Raw genomic sequence first — 19,651 nt, 5'->3', positions numbered from 1 at the left:
GCATGAGCCATTGACCACCCCTCTCTGGGTATGATCTTGTAACCAGTTCCTCATCTGTCAGACATCCACTCATCAAATCCATATTTTTCCAATATGGAGAGAAGGATGTACTCTGAGAGACTGTGTCAAAGGCTTACTGAAGTTCAGATAGGTGATAACAGTGGCTCTTCCCTTGTAGCAGTCTAACCTCATATTCTCCCCTGCCAACGGAGTCCTCCTTGAGGGGTAGTTGAGGCTTCTTCCTGAGAAGTGGTAAGTTCATAATCTCCTGGCCGATTACTTTGCTCACAGACCTCTCCAAGGTGCTCTATTTCCTGCTTCAATAACTCCACTAAGCTCTTCAGAATTCAAGCAAAAGCATAGCAAAGAATCCTTGTATTTACCTCTGGTGTATCTCCTCTCTCCATGTATGCAGCAGAGATGTAGGCAGCCAAGAGAACTTCCCCATCCATACCTCCCTGCAGAAAGCATAAATATCCAAAAGATGGGAAAAGTGATACACAAATACCTGAAACTATTCAAGAAACATCACACCTACCCCTGGTTTTCTCCCATGCAGGAAAGCAGAACAAAACAGAAAAGTGAGATAAAACAATTACCAGCAAAAACTGCTTTGAATATTCTTTCAAAATTCTCTGGGTCCTACCTTCATGGCTGTGTGGAAAAGTTGGCCCACATCTCTGAAACAGCCATTTGGAAGCTGGTGGAACTCCAGCCAATTGAAAGCAGCTTGGATGCTCCTGTTGTCCAGGAAAATGTATGGCTTGGCTTGGGCAAAGCATTTGACCACAAATGCAGTCAGCCTGATTGGGGAGAGAGCAGAAAAAAGGCATGAGAGAGGGAAAAGAGGAACAGAAAGAGATTGAGTGAGTGAGCAAGAGGGAAGAATAAGTGAAAGGAAAAAAAAAAAAAAGAAAGAAAATAAGCAGTAAATGAGGAAAACAAATAAAAGTGGGAGCTTGAAATTTTCAGGTCCCTCCTCACCTACTGTTGGGCTATCCTTAATTTATCAGTTCAGTGTCATCCTTCATCTCAAAATAAGTAAGATATTGATGAGTTGCACAAGAAACATTTGGAAGACTTTGTGTCCAATAGGACAAAAAGGGATTCCATGCTGCAAGTAGAAAGCTCTCAGATAGCAGAAGGACAGAAAGAGAATCCAGGGCTTACCAAGTATTACCGTACTCATCCCTGGTACCAAATTCACTGAAAGAACCATCAGGATGTTGATACTGCAGCTGTATCTGATACCCTGAGAAGTAGATTAGGATGACAGTGTTCAGACTGGTATTTTCAATGAGATCATTGCTCAGGGAAAAGGAGTGGGGTTAACATTAAAAGTCATGGAGTACTCAAGGAATAAGGGGTGTAGGCACTAGGGACTGTTACTAGGTTGAGTACAGGGAAAGGCAGAAGAGTAAGGTGGATCTGCTGTACTTGCCATTGCGCAAGAATCCGGTTGCCCTCTCCTTAATCTCAGGAGTCAGCTGCCTTGTCTTCTCCAGGTACTGCAGCACATAGACAATGGGGGCAAACAGTATCATGTTCTGCTCCCCACAGCCATGGGGCATCTGAACCAGGTGGTCCAAGTTTTGCAGTGCTGTCCCCATGAGGTCACCTGGGACAGAACATAGACACTCTGACCACTCATAGGTGTCTGGTGGGGCTCGATATTCATATCTTCCAACCTGTGACCAGTTCCTGGTACTGCACTAAATAGCCCCAGAACAACAGTGTGCAGGCAGCTATTGTCAGTCAGCTTATCAGTTTCACTGCACCCTCTTTATGGCCTGTACGCACTCCCATCCTGCCAGAGGAAGCCCATAAATAGAAAACCTTTCCCCTTCTTCGTGTTTTTGGTTATGTGGAACCAGGAATCTCAGCTACATACATGGAAAGATCAAGGCAGTTGGAGCCTCGGAAACCTCAGAAAAAGTATTGAGTGTTCTGGACTTGGGCTTTCTTAGGGATATTCTCAGAGAAATAGTTGTTGAAAAAGTATTTATCATAACTAAATTCCTTACCAGTGATCGAGACAGTAGCTCTCACTGAACCTTCAACCACATTTAGAGGTAACATTAAGGACACAGACTCCTCTGCCGGACTCCCTGATACCAGGTGGTGTAAGGTATGACAAAAAGGACAAAAAAAAGAGATTCTTACAAAAATAGCTTTAAAAATCTGCAGAATTTGTTCAAGATGTTGCTAACATCCCATTTTCTTGCCACAGAGGTTGCAGATCACTTCACAAACCCTATCCCATTCAATCCTCAGCTCTGTCCATCTAACTCCATTGTGACTGTGCTATCCTAACAGCCTTATGAAGAGGGTGAGGGCATCTTCAAGGAATTCTCTGTGATCAAAGCCACCTACCTGCTTTCCTCTATGTAAATTACCCCAACTTGACTCAAAGGAAAAGCTAAGGGGAAAAGCTAGGAGAAAAGCTAGTGAAGCTTGTTGGGAGGGCTTTAAACTAGGTGTGAAGGGGGGCCAGGGAGGATAGTGAGCCTTTCCATGATAAGGTGTGGAAAGGCATAACTATAATAGAGGGACAGGGTGCTGGCAAGGGCCTTGAGGGACCTGCTGCATTGAGAGGTGCTAGCAGCAACGCAGTGCAAACGGAAATCAATGATGGTGAGACAACATGGTGATGGTGAGTGCAACACTCATTACCAATACAAATTGGGAGATGAAAGGATTGAGCATAGCCCTGCCAAAAAAACCTAGGGCTACTGGTAGATGTCAAGCCGGACATGTGCCAACAGTGTAGCCTTGCAGCCCAGAAAGCCAACTTTATCTTGGGCTGCATTAAAAGAAGCATGGCCAGCAGGTCGAGGGAGGTGATTCTGCCCCTCTACTCTGCGCTGGTGAGGCCTCACCTGGAGTGATGTGTCCAGATGTGGTGTCCTCAGTACAGGAGAAACATAGACTTGTTGGAGTGGGTCCAGAGAAGGGCCACAAAAATGATCCACAGACAGAACACCTCTCATATAGGACAGGCTGACAGAGCTGGGGCTCTTCAGCCTGGAGAAGAGACAGCTGCGAGATGACTTAATAGCAGCCTTTCAGAATCTAAAGGGGAGCTACAGGAAAGAACGGGACAGACTCTTTACAGGGTCTGTGGTGACAGAACACGGGAAAATGTCTTCAAGCTCCAAGAGGGTAGATTTAGGTTAGATATAAGGGAAAAATATTTTACAGTGAGAGTGGTGAGGCACTGAACACGTTACCTAGTGATTTGGTTAATGCCCTGTCCCTGGAGACCTTCAAGGCGAGGCTGGATCATGCCCTGGGTATCCTGATCTAGCTGTGGTGTCCCTGTTCATTGCAGGGGCATTGGACTAGATGACCTTCAGAGGTCTAATGATTCTATGATTCTAAATATCAGTTGCCAGTATGTCTTAGTGCACCTAGTGGTAACAAAAAAAGCTGCAAATAGACCCACAATACACCATAAAATTCAAAAACAGGAGCAGCAAACCAAAGTCACACCTTCCAGCCTCACCCTGTTCTGTAACATGGTTATTAATACAGGCAAAATGTCCTCAGGCTGTCATATTACTATCAGGAATGTAGATGCTAAAAGCTTTGACATCTCTTCTCACTCCTATCCAGGAAGCTCCTGATGGCAACGTAATTAGAGTATGCTTTTGTACCTTGATCATGTTTGACAAAGAAAAACACTTCAACAACTGCAAAAACCCAGGAGATTGCCAGGAATGGTGAGATTAGCAGAGTAAAGAAAGAAAACAGTCTCTTTACCTTTTTTGGGACACAGGATGGAGCTGTGAGCCTTTTCTACTAGCACTCCCTCTGGCTGTTGAGCATTTAGTAATAGCAGTAATGAGCACATAGGAGAAAAAAAGTGGATTAGAAATAGATACAGACAAAATTTTGGTCCAAGCTAGAGATTCTGCTTTTTATCATCAATAATAATAAAAAAAAAATTATAGTCAATCATTTCATTTTCAGATAAGAAATTTTCAAAATATTTTAACTTATGAATGCCTGTTGTTGTAAGATTCAGCAGAGAGTTAAGTAGGAAGAACATAAAAGGGTATAAATACTTAAGATTTTGTATTTAGAGGCCTGACCACAAAGAGAAGAACATTTGGCATGAAATGGAGGAGACCCATATAGTTCCTAAATTTCAAGGCCCTAGCTCAGGCAATTAGATTCTAATTTTACACCTTGAATAGCAAGGGACAACTCCTAGAATTACTCTGCACCAAACTAGGAATTGCACAAAGTCCACTTTAAGGTCTAAGTAACAGAAGAGGTTGTCTGACCCGGACTAAAAGGAGTTTGGTGATTGTATCTTTCTGTCCTTGGTTTGGGACAAACGGTATCTCTTTGCCACAGAGCTCTTTGGTGGCAATGGCCTCTGTGCTGAGAGTGATGTTCATGAGCCCTGAAAATAAGATACATTTAGTGCAGAAAACATTGTTTCCCATTAATATAACAGAAGTCACTTGTTTGCAGCAAAAAATTTCGATTAGAGCCCTACTTACAGGAGGTTCTGTACCTCCTAGCACTAAACTATGAGTATCATGACTTTAGCGGATATGCACATGAGTAGCCTAGGTTGACAGGGCACACAACCCAACCTCCTCACTCAGTCCTTATAAAGCATCCTCACCTTGGCCCCATTCCATCCCAACTCCTCAGCCCCACCTCCTTTTTCTCCTCACCCAGTCGCTCAGCTGTGACATTCCAAAGAAAAGTCTTTAGTTCTCCAGCACATAAGCAGCTGCTGTAGACACAACCCTCACATGACTTCAGCTGGAAATGTGGGAACTCCTCCATAGTCATTTGGATCTAACGGAGCAGCAGGGATGACAGAAGGTAACAAGACAAATGTCACACATTTTCTAAAATAAGGCACGGGCTTCATCCATTTCTTATCTAACTATACCCCATTTTTCTTGCAAAGACTGTCAGGGCTCACCAACCTTCATACATTGCTGTAGGTAGTTGAATACTGTGGCCTTCAAGATGAAGGTCTCACCCTGGATCACAGAAGATGGAAGTGTGAGCTCCACAGAAAAGGGCTTGAAAACAAGCAGACTGGAGGCTGAAGCTAGTCCGAAGCCATTACGTCCTGTGCAGAACATCCCAGCTTTCCATCTTGTGATGGTGTTAGGCACAGTGACAGTGACAGTCTGGTTTCCACTAGGACTGAAGAGAAGTAGATAGCAATAGAAGCATTTAATAGAATCTTGTTGTATGGAGCAACAAATGACCTAATCTATGCCCTTGTCCCCAGTACACTCCATTCCCTGACCTCAGTCTAACAGCAAACGTCTGCTGAATTTGTAGCCTTTGGAATACACGCAAAGAGCCATGGGACACATCATTCAGATGAAACAGACATGCCAATACGAGGAGGGCTGTTGTGACAGTAATGCCTCCTACTTTATTATGGTGGCCCACAATGTCAGAGGCAGATGTTGGTGGTATGGCAGTAGAGGCTGAACTTTCCCATCAATATTCCATTATATTTTGCTGCCATAGATGGCAAGCAGGGGGGCAGTCTGGCAAAATGATATCTGACACTGAAGTGCATATGAAGCAAAGGCATATCACAAAGCTCCTCTATGAAGAAAAAAAATGCACCTACTGACATTCAGTGATACTTGCTGCGCATTTATGGAGACCAAAGAGTGGATGCGAGCACAGTGAGGAGGTAGGTGGTTTGTTTCATCAGCGGCAATAGTAGCAATAGGTCAGTATTACGGTGCAGATTTTTATGGGTGGCATGCAGGCTCTTGTTCACTGCTGGCAAAAATGCAGAGCTAATGGTGGTGACTATGTTGGAAAATAGCATTTTGTAACAGAGAATTTGATCTATCAAATGCTGTCACGGTGCTCTTTGTATCTGTTTCAACTTCCATGGAAATAAACAGGAGGCAGGAGGCATTACTTTCAGAGCAAAATATGTACATCATGAGCAGCTGAGGGAAGAGGTATTAAAAATATCTATTTCAGGTGTTCGATTTTGGCAGCTTTGTCCCCCATGCAGCCCCTTGAGAGAGGTAAGCTCCCCTTGGCATTTCACTCTTTCATCCTCACTGATATAACTTCACAATGCCTTCAACAATAGCTTCTGAATTAATACCCAGTGCATTACTGCCTTGATACCACCTTCCATCCATTAGCAGATTCTCCCTGCAGACCAATATGAAGTCCCCAAACTAGCCTGGAATATCTTGCTATAGGCATTCACTGTTTCTGATGGAAATATTGCCTTTCTTTAGGCTTTTCTCTATTTCATGTGGACCTTACCTAGAAGAGGCAGAGACTGCTGCCTCAGATGCTTATATCAACAGAACACTTTTGACAGTAGGTTATATGGCTGGAAGATACCATTATCATACTCAGCACTTTTCTAAGTTATCACTTGCCCTTTGCACATGTGAAAATGCTTTATGGCTGTCAGCAGTTTTGTTCTTCTTGGCCTAGGGATGAAGATTCGGGAACCAGAAGAGCAATAGGAGTGGTCCAAGACAAACAGAACTTATCAAAAGAAACTTATTTTGTCATTCACCTTTCCATGAAAAACTGACATCTTGAAGTCTAATAGGAAGACATGGCAGAGACTTGGCCTGTGCTCACATCACAACTTCTAAGAGCATCAGAGTACTCCGTGGCTGCTCCCACCCATTAAAAAAACATCCCTCATTAAAGCTTATGATATTATTTCACTCCAACAATTGAAAACATTTGCTTTCCTCTAAAGAATTCACTTTTGCCAGGCATAGACAAATATGAGAGAACTTTGGTTGCTCAGATCAGTCTAGTGGGCAAATCACATAGGAAATATCTGCTGATAGTGAGTGAAAAGATGAATATAGCTGGAAGGAGATGGCAGGTGAGAGAGGGCAGAGGCAGGGGGGAGGGATCTGGCCTAAGCAGATGCCAGTATCCAGACATCAAACAATAAATTGTGAAGTCCAGAGAAGAAAAGTCTCCAAAAGCTTATCCTGTCCTTCTTCTGAAGCTCAGCAGAAAATGGCTTCCCACACCATCATTCTGCTCCCTCTTCCTGTCCGGAAAACACTAATTTGTTTCCTGGTCCATGGGGAGTCCTGGAAGCATCATGAAGGAAGGACAATACAGATGCTGAGTATAAACTTCTTCACCAGAGCACCTGGAATTCATATAGTGTTTGCCTGTTTAGTCCCTCATCTCACGCTCAATCCAGACCCAAACACTTTCTCTCCCTCAGTTGTGTTGGTGAGGCTACCTGCATACTCACTGAACCTTCAGCCTTTCTCACAGGACACAATCCCAAGTCCTGTGGAGAGTTTCTGTGGAGATCAGCTTCTCCTTAATCCCACGATACATCGCATGAGCCTACTTTGTGAACTGCTGATTCACAGAGCCAGCAGAGGCAGACTGCTGGAAGTAAAACAAGCTGCTTTATCACATCATGCCTACTTTGTTCTATTTTCATGCCAGCCTCCTCCCTTGGATGGATACTTTCTCTGCATGGTCATCTAGTGCAGGAAAATATATTTGATGCAGACATTAGTTTCAACAATCTGGAAACAATCTGGTAGGTATGAAACCCATAATATATGTCTTTTGGTGTCTTCCTTGGTAGCTTATGATTTAAATCTGGTTGTATCTGCTGCCATTCCAGGTCACCCAAACTAGACTCCCACTACTGAGTCTACTCACCCAACAGAATACAAATCCCATAGCCAGGTTTTTGTGAAATACTTGTGCACTTTCTCTTCAGCTGAAGAAATAGGTGAAAACATAGCGGGCTGATAGGTAGATGTCATCAGATGTCCTGCTGGAAGAAACAAACACCCAGCTACCACAAAGTCCTCAGGCCCTGATTTAGAGTAGAGGGCCTCCATACTAGCTCAGGCTGCGAGTCATCCAGTCAGGTCATGGGAAGCACTGCACTTGAACTAAAGATGCTAGCCCAAATTTTACAACTTCTTGTCTTATTTGATACAACAGAGCCTCTCTGTGCCTTAATTGTGTTCATAGGCACCACAGGAGGGGCAAATATTCCCTCACCTCAGAAGTTAGACCTGAGATCCGCCCATCTCATTTACATTTCAGAATCAAAAGCCGTAAGTCCCAGACAGCCTAATAAACATAACACGTTTAAAGTCAGAGAAGTGTCTCTCCTCCATGTGCAAGTACAGGAAGTACTGCCTTTTAGCTCAAACTCAGGACTGCTTTCACCTTTTCTACATCCCATGTAAGAAGAAATAGCTGTAAGGTGCTTACTGTTAGATTCCTTATGGGGCCGAGCAAACATCAACATGGGACTGGAAGTGAACATCCCTCTTTCCTTCATCATAGCTGTTGACTGATTAGTTAAACACAGTCTTGGTTTCCTGATATTGATGTTGGACATAATTTTCAATCCCATTTCCTGTAGGAAAAAAGAAAAAGAAAGAACTGAAGCACTGGATTCTTCTCCTATCTTCTCTGCCCTTTATCCTGTGCCTTATTTTTCCCTTATACATAGGAACTCCGCTATCCTTGGCTTGGTAAATTATTCTCTTGCTTCAATTTAGGATAGAGTCATTCAGATCCTCCGCAAAGAGCAAACAAGGTCTTCTGTGTTAATTCATCAGGCCAAGATAGAAAAGTTTCTTCTTTTTCAAATGCACGGTTATTTAGGCACTGTGCCTTGTCAGCTTACAAAGTGAAATTCCTACCAGATTAATCTTCGGCAACCCAAGTTGCTCATGATATGGAGATGACACATACTATGTGAAATCCAATCAAAGTAACCAATAATACTTTGCATCCTAAATCATGCAATAAAAATGCAGTAACCACACAACAATTTCCCCTTGGTCAATGATTTCAAGTAGTTTATTCAAAGAACAAATGGATTATAAGTGCCTAAATGGACCTTGTTTCCTCTACTATCTGTGATGACGTTTCTACATTACTGATAAAGTCAGAGGGCCATAATTCCCTCTATTCGTGAATTACAAATCAACTATTTTTACCCTGAATGCTGTAAACACATCAGGCTGATCAGAATTTTGGAATCTGCATGAATTGTCATCTTCAGACACTTGATGAGGATACCCAGAGTTATAAATAGATGGAAAGAGCCCATGGATCTGAGAAAGCAACAAAAGAAAAAGAAAAAAGTCAGCACAAATAATACTTGGCATTCACTTTGTGTAGTACATCCAAGGCGGGTTTGCTCCTGGCTATCATGCATGAATGTATGTCAGAAAGAACGGGCTCAAAGTTATCCTTCTCTGGCTCTTCTCCAATAGAGCCAGCACAATCTGCTAAAATGAATATGAGACAGAGCAAACAAAGCTGGGTCTGGATTTACTACTGGTGTACTGAGTGGCATTCAATCTCCTTAACTGATGCCTCCTAATCCTTACCTGTGCCACATTAAGAAAACCTTGATCCTTCTACTTGGTGCTTTGAGTTCCCTCAGAGACAATCTCTGAAAAGATGCAACAGCCAGTCTCTCTTTCTCCCACCCCTCTTTTTGTCAGTGCAAAGGAAGAAGAAGTTAGAGCAGACTCACCATAGAGTGGCTGAGTTCTTTTTCTGGCTTCAGCAAAAAGACAGTCTGATCCACAGCCCAGACAGCACATGTAGACCCAGGTTGTGCCTGCAGGCGGAGATTAACTTCTGAACCAGGAAGAGTCTTGGGCACTGAGAAGCTCAGCTCTGCCTGGATGTGAAGAACATGCAAACATAGGTAAAACAGATGCAACATTTCTGCTGCTGGCCTCTCTACCTCTCCTTGAGCAGAGAAGGTCCCTACATGAAGAGAATTTTCAAGGACATGATTTGAATGAAAAACCAAGGAATTTCATAAGGACTCCTAAAAGGTATTTAAGAAAACATCATGTTGGGATTCTAAGAGGAAAGATGACAGATTACATGAAAGACAGGGAGAACCATCTTTTCTATGATCACAAGTACAGGTGAACAGGTGACAGCACTGGAGACATTACACAGCACTCCTTGCTCAACCAACACACCTCACACAGCTTGCTTTCTGCTTGTTTTGGAGCTCCACATTAAAAATAAGCTTAGTATTTATCTCTAGGCTTTTTGTGGAGTTGGTCTCAGTTTCCTGCAGCAGTTTGTATCCTAGCTTGAATCTGACTGTCCTTGGAAGATAAGAAGCTGTGGAGGAGAAGCAATCCAGCCCTCAGAAGTTAGCCTTTGGAGTGCAAAACACAGCCAAGAAAGCATTTTCTTTTCCTATGAATAACACAATGACCACCAAAGTATTGTGAATGGCCAGTAAAACTCGTTTCTTCCATCAACCATTGTCAGCTCCTTTTTCAGTATCATATATCAACAAAATTAATTGTCTTCAGTAGCAGAGCAACCGTGAGCTCTCATGGGAGTAACAATAATAACCTCTGCTGAACTTTCCCCTGCTGGGTTGCACTTGCTATAAAAACCCACAGAGATAGATACAGATATTCTCTGCCAATACAACATTGCAATAGAGAATCACAGAACAACCAGAAGGTTAAAGATGGAAGGGTCCTGTAGAGGTCATTTGATCCAAAAACCCTGCTCAACTGGATCCACCAAGAATAGTTTGCCTAGAATATATCCAGATGGCTTTTGACAGTCTCCAACAAGGAAACTCTACAATTTCTCTGGCAACATGTGCCAGTGCTGCATCACCTGCACAGTAAATATATGCTTCCTGATATTTAGATGGAACTTCTTGTGTTATAGTTGGTGCCATTTGGCAATTGTCCCGGCACTGGGCACCACTGACAAGAGCCCATCTCTGTCCTCTTTGCATCCTCCCTTCAGAAGAAGTATTAGCTCTCTTGACCTGCCTAATGTATATATACATTTATATATATATACTATAATTTGCCTAATGTAGCCAAAAGTACTGATTAGATTTTGCATCACTGACCACTATCCAGCGATCTTGCCAATCAGGCAGTTTTCAATTCACCTCACTGTCTACTTATCCAGCTCGTACTTTAACAGTTTCTCTATGAGGATCTTATGGGAGGCAGTGTCAAAGGCCTTACTGAGGTCCAAGAAGACAATGTTCACTGCTCTACTCCCAAACATCAGGCTGGTGCTTTCACTGTAGAAGCTGCTAATGATGGTCAGGAATGACTTCTCCTTGCTGAATCCATGCCATCTACTCCTGACAATTTTCTTCTCCTTCATGTGTCCAGAAATGGTTTCCTAGCATAGCTGTTCAACCACCTTACCAGGGATTAAAATGAATAGTTTTGTGGGTTCTCCTTTCTTTTCTGAAAATAATACTAACATTTGCTTTCCTCTAGTCTTTGGACCATTTTTCCAGTTGCCCTAACCAAGTAAGATTATGGTGAGTAGTTTCACAATCACATCTGTTAGCTCCCTCAGCACTTGTCTTGCATCCCACAGCAGCTCCCACAGTGCTCAGCATATACTTGCTCTGTACATTACAACTCCCTTCACTGTACACGTACTGGAGTTAACAAGACATGGCATCCCATACAGTCAGCCACACAGAGCTATACAAGTTATGTATTCTTCAGTCTCTTCTTTGGTTGCAGCAGCCACACTTACTCTCTCATATTTAGTCATAGCCTCCGACAAGAATCCTACCTTATTTCTGAAACACGTGGAGACACTGAAGACGGCAGAATCAGCGATGATTTTTCCATTAGGGAAGATAACATAAACAATAAGTGCTGGAGCTGGAGCATAGACTGAGCTGAAGGTAACAGGGATGGAGAAGAAGCCTTTCAGCACTAGATGGAGGAGAGAGGGAATAAGAGAAATAAGTAAATTTGGTAATGGAAAGGGACTCTGATCAGCTTTTGTCCTTCTGTACATGTCTGTTTAATTCCTTTCCTCAGCTATTTCAGGACTACAGCGATTTCTGAAGACCACTGAACCCAATCAGTACATCTCTAGACCTAGTATTCAAGACCCGCAAAAGATGGTTCTGTTTATTGCCTTGACGAGACGAAAGAATTATCTGGAGTTGAAGATTAGCTATACAAAGAATGAGAGTCTCAGGTATCTTTCAAAGCCTTCCATCTTATCATCAAAGAGGTTGTATTTGCCTCAAAGTACATATAATTTAGATTATAATTATGTTAAAGATAAAATACAACAGTCAATCAACAGTCTGCAACCATCAAAATGATAAGATGTGGCATCCTTCCTACTCAAAGGTTATTTGTAGGCACAATTGCAAATCAAAGCAATAAGAGTTTTGATAGAGGGAAAAGTTATGTTTTCATGCCCTTTGGAAGGGTTGCAAAGGGAGATTTATTTGAAAATGAAGGCAACAGCATATGAGCCTGCAGGTCAAGTAACGTTGAGGACTGTTTTCTTTGCACCAAACAAAAGGGAAATGTGAAAGCCAGAAATACAAGCTGTGTGGAAATGATAAAAGAAGGATGATCAAGTTCTAAATTGCAGAGAGGCTTATACCACATGTCCAGACAGAAAGGGATACCACAAAACACTGAATGTTTTCTAGACATAAAACAGGGGAGTGCACTTACTTCTTGGCAGCCCAACCCAAACAGTCTTCTGACCTGCCTGAACTATTCCACTTTTCCCCGTGACCTAAGAAAGAATAAAAAAGGGAAGGGAACGCCAGTCACATAGTCTTTGAGACCACTATGCAGACCAGTGTATTCCTGAGATTGGACGTTAAATGGGATACGTGAGGGGAATAGGAGCATTACTCACACTCAGGCAACGTGAAAAGTTCGAGAGACTTGCTGGAGGATAGATAAGGTCAATACCTGTCCTGCATCTGTGCAGAGTTCAAAAGAAAGGTGCTGCCTTTCATGCTCCTACTGCAGTCCCAGAATTAAAACCAGGATCCAGCCCCATGATGGCTGGATGAGCTAACTGTCAAACTGCCAAGCCAAAGCTATCCAGTATCAGGTTTGAACCTGTGGAGGATTCTGATATCGTGTCTTGAGACATCACTACTAGCATTTCTTCAAAAACTCACAAGGTAGGAGAAAATTACACGCTTGGGTCCATGTTCCAGGTCTTCCTGGTAAATTCTGAAGTCCACCTGGATAGTCTGCTTTTTACCACAGGGCATCATATCTGGCACACGGACAATACTGAGAAAACTCCTGCTGGTGCTGTAGAATGGACGTATGAAATGAAAGGCTCTCTGGTAATTCAAATCAACTGTCTCAGGCTCTCCATCCAAATCTTGATGCAGGACACTTGCCTGGTGAGAGAGAAAAAGAAAAAAAAGAAAAAAAAAACCCACAAAACACAAACAACAGATTATTTCTTTAGTTAAGCAAGTCAGTTGCAAATCAATCCAGCTGTTGCATGTTAGAAAGCTCAGGCCACTTCTTAACAACACTGTCACACATATTTCTGTGTGAAGAGTTCATGAGGAAAGCTGTTGGGATTCAAAGAATAAGCATCAAGACCCACAGCACGCTGAGGTGTTTTGAGTTGGAATTTTAGTCCCTCAGAAAGGAACAGGGACAGTCTTTGGGGCAGTACACACTGAGAAGCATGCTTACCCCTTACTTTCATAGGCAGTGATACAGAATTTTCTTCACTTACCTCCAGGGAGGCTGAGGTGCTGTTCCAAGTAGTTGTGTTTAGGCTAAATGAAGCTGTTCCAGTGTCTCCAGTGATGTACTTTTGCTGAAACTGCTGCTCACCAAAACTCACTACAAGGAGGACTTTTTTGTACTTCAGCGTCTCGCCTTTGTAGTCAATGACTTTGATCTGAGAATACCATGGTGATTGATAGAAGCATAGAAGACTGTTTAGTGGACATAATCTCCTCCAACCCAGTAGCAGAATTTCTGCAGTATTTTAGGAGGAAGGTCACCCTTCCAATCCCTAACAACTCTGCTACCAGTAACCTCCCATTATCACATTTAGGCACAGACAAAATCCCAATACTCTTTACCCCTTCATTGCAAAAGGCCTTCTGGCTGCTGAAATTCCCAGTGCTTGGGTTTACATCCCCCAGTGCATGCCCAGAGCTATTATTACTCAAAGTTTATTTGGCAAATGAAGGTCTTGGATGTTTTTCTCACTTTTGAATATTCCAGCCCTTGCTAGAGATGGGGTTGGAAAAGCAGACTCTGTGAAGGCATTTCTCATGCTGTCTTCTCCAAAAGACCATAACTGGGAATTACCTTCCCTCTGTACATCTCTCCAGTGTGATAGTAAGAATTCACATCATCAAACAAGGCCATCCCGCCAATCTTGGAGATGAGTAATTTGTGGGAAGCATTGACCTGAATCTCTGAATGAAAGCAGTAGACAGAAACATAAGGGAGGAAATCAGGGAAACCAAGAACCTGTCAGCAATTTGCCTGTAGAATAACATCATCAGTAATACTGATGTACATGTGCATATATATTTCATACTAAGGAGATGACTTGTCCAAGGCTCTGGATATCTGGTCTCCTTCACATTATCTTCTATCCCTTAGAAAGGTCCCTAAGCTTTACGATGTGAGATTAGACCACAGACATTCTGAGTGTGTCATGCCTTCAGGAATCTCTGGCTCTGACAATATCCATGAGGTTAGACGGCAGGCCTCAATGGGCTCAAAAACCTCAGAGCTCTTGCTAGTCTGAAAGTCTGTGGCATTCTTGCTACGATTAGTGTATCTTCCCATGCATCTTCCCAGAGATATTTCCAGAATTACCTGTGCCATCCTCCAACAGTGAGGCCTCTGCAACTATGCTGTCCCGATAGTACCTCAAGTCTCGGCTGAAGGATAGGGTCACATTTGTGAAGAAGCAACCCATCTTGTCTGTCTGAAATCCCAGAGAGAGGAAAACTGGTCTGATCAAGGCAGTTATGTCAGATATTACCCAAATGGGGCAGGAACAGCAATGCAGGGCTCAAATAAGAAAATAAGCACCAGATCAAAGACATGTAGGTCCAGGGACAGCAATGCAGGGCTCAAATAAGAAAATAAGCACCAGATCAAAGACATGTAGGTCCAGGGAAGGTATAAAACGTAACAGAGAAATTAAGTCCTGAGGCAGGAAACAGAAAATGAGAAAGGGAAAGGATGATGCCTGAAGGCTAAAGGAATATACAAATGTGTTACATTAATAGTCTTGAGATCTTGTTATTATGGGGCTTAACTGCTGCCTGTGGCTGCAGAACTTGATCCTTTTTTTCTTTCTTTCTTTCTTTCTTTTTTTTCTGAAAATCAACTAGCAAGAGAGAAGGTCCAAGCAGGCTGCACAAAGTCTGTGACATCCATGGCTTTCAACACGGCAAAGTCTCAGCTCCTGCAGTTTCGTGAGTGTTTGCGAGATAGGGGCTTCCCACCAGTTGTGTCTGACAAAGGAATCAGCATCACCAGCATGTTGCCCATGTAAAAGGAAGTCTTCAGAGGAGTGCCCTCTATTCTATGGATTTGGTCTTCTAGATGCTATTATATATATAACTGAAGAAGACCCATTCAATAGGAAAACAAGGCTGGGTACAGGTAGCAGTCAAGAATGTGGAGCAGGCACTTGATACACACAATGTCATAGCAGATACAGCTACTAAGAGGCAGCACCAGCAGACTTGTGTTCAAGTAATAAAAACCAAGTTGTGACACCACTACAGTTTCAGCTAACACTCCAGCAGCCTTGTGTTAGCCTGGGGCTCACCACAACTTTCACTGTTTTCAGCTCCTGCTAAACAACTCACCTGGTTGTTGAATTCCTGACAGAGATCAGGTTTAGAAGCACTGGGCAAGAACTGGGATGTCTTCTGACAAAGGCTCACATAAACCATCCCCTGGACAGCTTTCCCATAGCTGTATCTGTTTAGGAGAGCAAGGAAAAGAAGGGATATTCAAACAAAGCGTGAAAACACTAGTGCTTGCTTTGTGTGCCTAGGTATTCATGGCTATTCACAATATTTCACAAATATGGCAGATGTACAGGCCTAAGAGACCTGATGCATTTAATAAGGTCAAGCTAGAACACTACAATGATATAAGATCAAGAGCTTTGTGATAAAATTAGTATCAGACTATTCTGGGAAAACAAATTACAAGAAAGATAATTTTAGGAATGTTTTGCATTAAGGTTCAAAGACATACCATGGAATATTCTGACCTGCTGTAACTGAAGTGCAGTAAATTTCCTCTGAGTCTCATGATACCTGAACGGAAATGTACTTGCCTCTGGTCAGAATTTAGCACAGGACCCACTTCTCCAAGTAGAGCCCTTACCTGCCACATACCCGAAGTGGAAAAGTTTTATCTAGTACATAAATCACCACTGGTGTCTCAAAGATCACTTCAAATTTTGGCAGCACTGTAAGGAAAAAGAAAAAAACAGACAACTGTAGGAAACACTGGCCAAGGACAGCCTTTCCAGGGAATCAACATGAATACAGACTGTGCTGGAATAAGAGACAGGAATAGGAGATAGGAAACTGAGAAGAAAGGAAGTTAAAACATGAAAGGGAATATTTCCATTATTTCTTTAACAAATTTGAATCTAGTCCCTGACTCCTTTCCAAATTAAAATTCAAACATGTTAGGGGATTTTCAGGTTGGGTGTTACGAAAAACTTCTCCAAAATAGTGGTTGAGCACTGGAACAGACTGTTCAGGGAGGTGGAGGAGTCACTGTTCCTGAAGGTGTTCAAGAAAAGTGTGGGTGTGGACTGAAGGGCATTGGTTAGTGGTAAATCTTGGTGGTAGGTGGGTAGCTGGACTGGAAAATCTTAAAGGTCTTTTCCAACCTTAATGATTCTATAATTCTATAATAATTCTACAATTCTATGTCCATATACCTCAACTTCAGACAGCTATTTGCAGTAACTTCCCAGCAGAGTTAATTAGGGAATGATAAAATAAGTGGCACTGGACTTCATATTCTTTTGAAAAGCCCATCCCAGTGACCTTATTTTGTCTGATACAACCATCTTCAGGAATCAGCTGTGTCAAAAGTCTAGGGCCTTGCACAGAGTTGCTTCTACATGATGACCGAAGGTCTCAAAAGCAATCTCTCTCCTAAGCATCAGCTCAGACTCTTTTCTATGATGTTATTACTTTCTTCATTTGCTCATGGTTATCGTGAAATAAAAACTCAGATTTCTAGGATAGAGAGTGAAGTCATCTCTGCACTTCATACACATCCCTCATGCACTCATACCATACTCCTCAACGGTGAAGCTGCCATATGTTTTCCTGTTGGTTACATTGATGACATATGTCCCCAGAAGAGGTTCATCACTTAGTTGGAAAGACAGATCTGCAATGCCTTCCTGGGGCACCACATTCAGCCACTGCTCTATCTGGTTGTTCTTGGGGTCCTACACCCATAAGAGAGAAAGAAGCAATCGTTCTAGCATCTCAGTTATCCACAGTCTATAGAAAACCATCTTCAAGATTTCAGTGCTAGTTAGAAAGATAGCTAAGGGACAAGGTTTGGCACAGTACAGTCAAGAAATTTTGAAGATAATATGCTACATTCTGCTGTCAGCATCTGAATCCCCTTCTACACTTCTCTAAATGCTGATCTCAAGGAAAGATCCTTTATAGTTCTAACCTGTTAACATAAAGGTCTAAAACGATCTGTCTATAGTTTTGTACTTCAGAAGCAAATCAGATTTCCATTCCATTAACTAAGAGCATAACATCAAGTGCAAAAACAGGCACAGAGATTGTATGTAGTACATTAGATTAAATAATCTTGATGTTCTACCATTCTACTTACAGATCCATAAAATCTACCATGAACTGTAAATGAATAGCCCAGTCAAATGGCTGCCATCAACATTAATGTAACATCAGATTTCAGCATCACTCACCTGGAGAAACAGGGAAATCTGGGAGGGAAAGAAAAGTGAAAACATTAAAAGAGAGAAATAAGTGCCAGCAACACATACAAGGTACTTCAGATGGAGAGACTTCTCTGAAGGGTGTGAAAATAGCGACTTGGAAATTCAGAGCACTGACAAACAACATAAAGAACACAGATGTCACCAAAAAGGAGAAATACAGTGTGGATTCATTACAGTAATGTCTGGAAAGAGAGAAAGGAAAAATCAATCTGAAGGTCGCCTAGCACATGCTAATTACATCCTGACAGAGTTATCTATCAGGAAAACTGCTGAATTGCTAAAACCAATATAGATTTGGCTCATTTGCAGTATCTCAAAGGAGTCACAGAGGTACATGATCTTGTAGCTTGGGAGGAACCTCTGGAGGTCATCTAGTCCAATGCCCTGGGTAAGGTTTATCTTATTAGAACAGGTTGCTGTCAGCCTTCTCTTGTTAAGTGTTGAACATCTCCAAGGAAAAAAAATGCCTTCTCTGAGAATCTGTTTCGATATCTGATAATCTTCAAAATGAAAGAGTTTTTTCTTAATGTCTAATCAGACATTCCAACTTCCAAACTACTCACTCCTCATATGACAGCATCACCATGTAAATCAGTATGTGCCATGCTTGTGCTTGAAGGACTATTTTACTAACAGGAGCAAGAACTTCTTTCCCATCTTACCTCCCCAGCTACCTGAGCTACTATTCTCCTATGGACATTCATCAGAATAAATGCAGGGGACAAGGAGCAGTTAGAAGTTTAGCAGATATGCAGAGAAGAAAGGAAGTAGGATTAATGCATAGAACAGGGAGCCTCTTCACAGACTGCAGGGCTGACTTACCGAATCATTAAATACAATGAAGTCCTCATCCAGAGTCACAATACGAAATTTCACTGAAGGCAAGGAAATCAGGGAATATATTTGTCACATCTCAATCCTTCCCTGCAGACCCCTATTCTTTCTGTCTCCTCAGGTCCTGCCTCCACTGTACACATCTGATAAAATTTACATGGACATTCTCCCAAGAAAGATTGCATGGGTAATGACCTACTGTCTCCTACAGCTACACAGTCACCACAGGATGGACAACACAGGCACTGAAAATATAATTTCAATAAGAGATGTCTTCTCAAAAACTTCTGCTGGAGCCTTCCATGATTTTCAAGCAATTGCAGTCTTTTCATATGATTTTACTAGCAAAAAGTCTAGGACCTATGCTTGCTCTCATATGCAGCTCTCACCTGTTTGCCCTGGCTTATAGACGGGCTTGTCCATTTGAATGAAGGTGCCACTGCTTGCCTTGCGGATCAGGACCTTCTTCTTCTCCTCAATATTGACCCCTTGACCTGTAATAATCAGTCTGACAGTGGCAATCTCCTCTGTGCCATCAGCTGGAGGTGCAACCTGTACAAAGAGAGAAAAGAATGCAACAACCAAGTAATATTACTTCTGGGGGCCCTTGGCAGAATTGACAGTGAAATGGAAATGAAAAAAACTAACCAGTCACTCTCCACCTGTGCCAGGGCATCCCTTTCAATACCTGAATTTAGAGGGTATAGTAATCTCACTCAGTTCTACACTCAACCAAGAGGCTTTGCATATCATGAAATCCATCATTTTTTCCCAATGCCTTCATCTCTGGAGACAGGAAGGGGAGTGTCAGGAAAATAAGAAAATCCAGAAATGTGGGAGATGGCAGCACAGAATCAAAGGACAGACACTGAGGTATTTGACATAGCTTCAAATGCTAGACTTTCAAGACTGTGTAACATGTATAAGTAAGAAAGCCAGATCAGAATGCCAGAGCTAACCACAGGGTCTTCCTGGCTCGTGCAACAAAATACTACAGCAGCCACAG

At 42.4% G+C, this 19,651-nt stretch overlaps 1 protein-coding gene across 1 annotated transcript in view; it reads right to left on the bottom strand.

Annotated features, from left to right (window-relative positions):
- LOC116240955 (alpha-2-macroglobulin-like protein 1) overlaps nt 1-19,651 on the bottom strand; it is a 38,567-nt gene that overhangs the window by 6,079 nt on the left and 12,837 nt on the right. Inside the window, exons 3-27 of the mRNA XM_090139616.1 lie at nt 19,035-19,197; nt 18,634-18,686; nt 17,779-17,796; nt 17,121-17,280; nt 16,191-16,275; nt 15,662-15,776; nt 14,655-14,766; nt 14,136-14,245; nt 13,549-13,716; nt 12,968-13,198; nt 12,507-12,570; nt 11,596-11,741; nt 9,533-9,682; nt 8,988-9,104; nt 8,251-8,398; nt 7,684-7,798; nt 4,953-5,178; nt 4,692-4,818; nt 4,290-4,411; nt 3,763-3,817; nt 2,025-2,108; nt 1,442-1,618; nt 1,171-1,252; nt 647-803; nt 384-458 (exon numbers count right to left, since the gene is read on the bottom strand). Of these exons, the coding sequence (XP_089995742.1) occupies nt 384-458; nt 647-803; nt 1,171-1,252; nt 1,442-1,618; nt 2,025-2,108; nt 3,763-3,817; nt 4,290-4,411; nt 4,692-4,818; nt 4,953-5,178; nt 7,684-7,798; nt 8,251-8,398; nt 8,988-9,104; nt 9,533-9,682; nt 11,596-11,741; nt 12,507-12,570; nt 12,968-13,198; nt 13,549-13,716; nt 14,136-14,245; nt 14,655-14,766; nt 15,662-15,776; nt 16,191-16,275; nt 17,121-17,280; nt 17,779-17,796; nt 18,634-18,686; nt 19,035-19,197 (3,060 nt within the window). The remainder of the gene's footprint in view (nt 1-383; nt 459-646; nt 804-1,170; nt 1,253-1,441; nt 1,619-2,024; nt 2,109-3,762; nt 3,818-4,289; nt 4,412-4,691; nt 4,819-4,952; nt 5,179-7,683; nt 7,799-8,250; nt 8,399-8,987; nt 9,105-9,532; nt 9,683-11,595; nt 11,742-12,506; nt 12,571-12,967; nt 13,199-13,548; nt 13,717-14,135; nt 14,246-14,654; nt 14,767-15,661; nt 15,777-16,190; nt 16,276-17,120; nt 17,281-17,778; nt 17,797-18,633; nt 18,687-19,034; nt 19,198-19,651) is intronic.

This window comes from Phasianus colchicus, chromosome 1 (genome assembly GCF_987193195.1).
Source record: "Phasianus colchicus chromosome 1, bPhaCol1.hap1.1, whole genome shotgun sequence".
Lineage (NCBI taxonomy): Eukaryota > Metazoa > Chordata > Aves > Galliformes > Phasianidae > Phasianus > Phasianus colchicus.
Note: the sequence above shows the minus strand (reverse complement) of the source record. Positions and strands in the feature narration are given on the sequence as shown.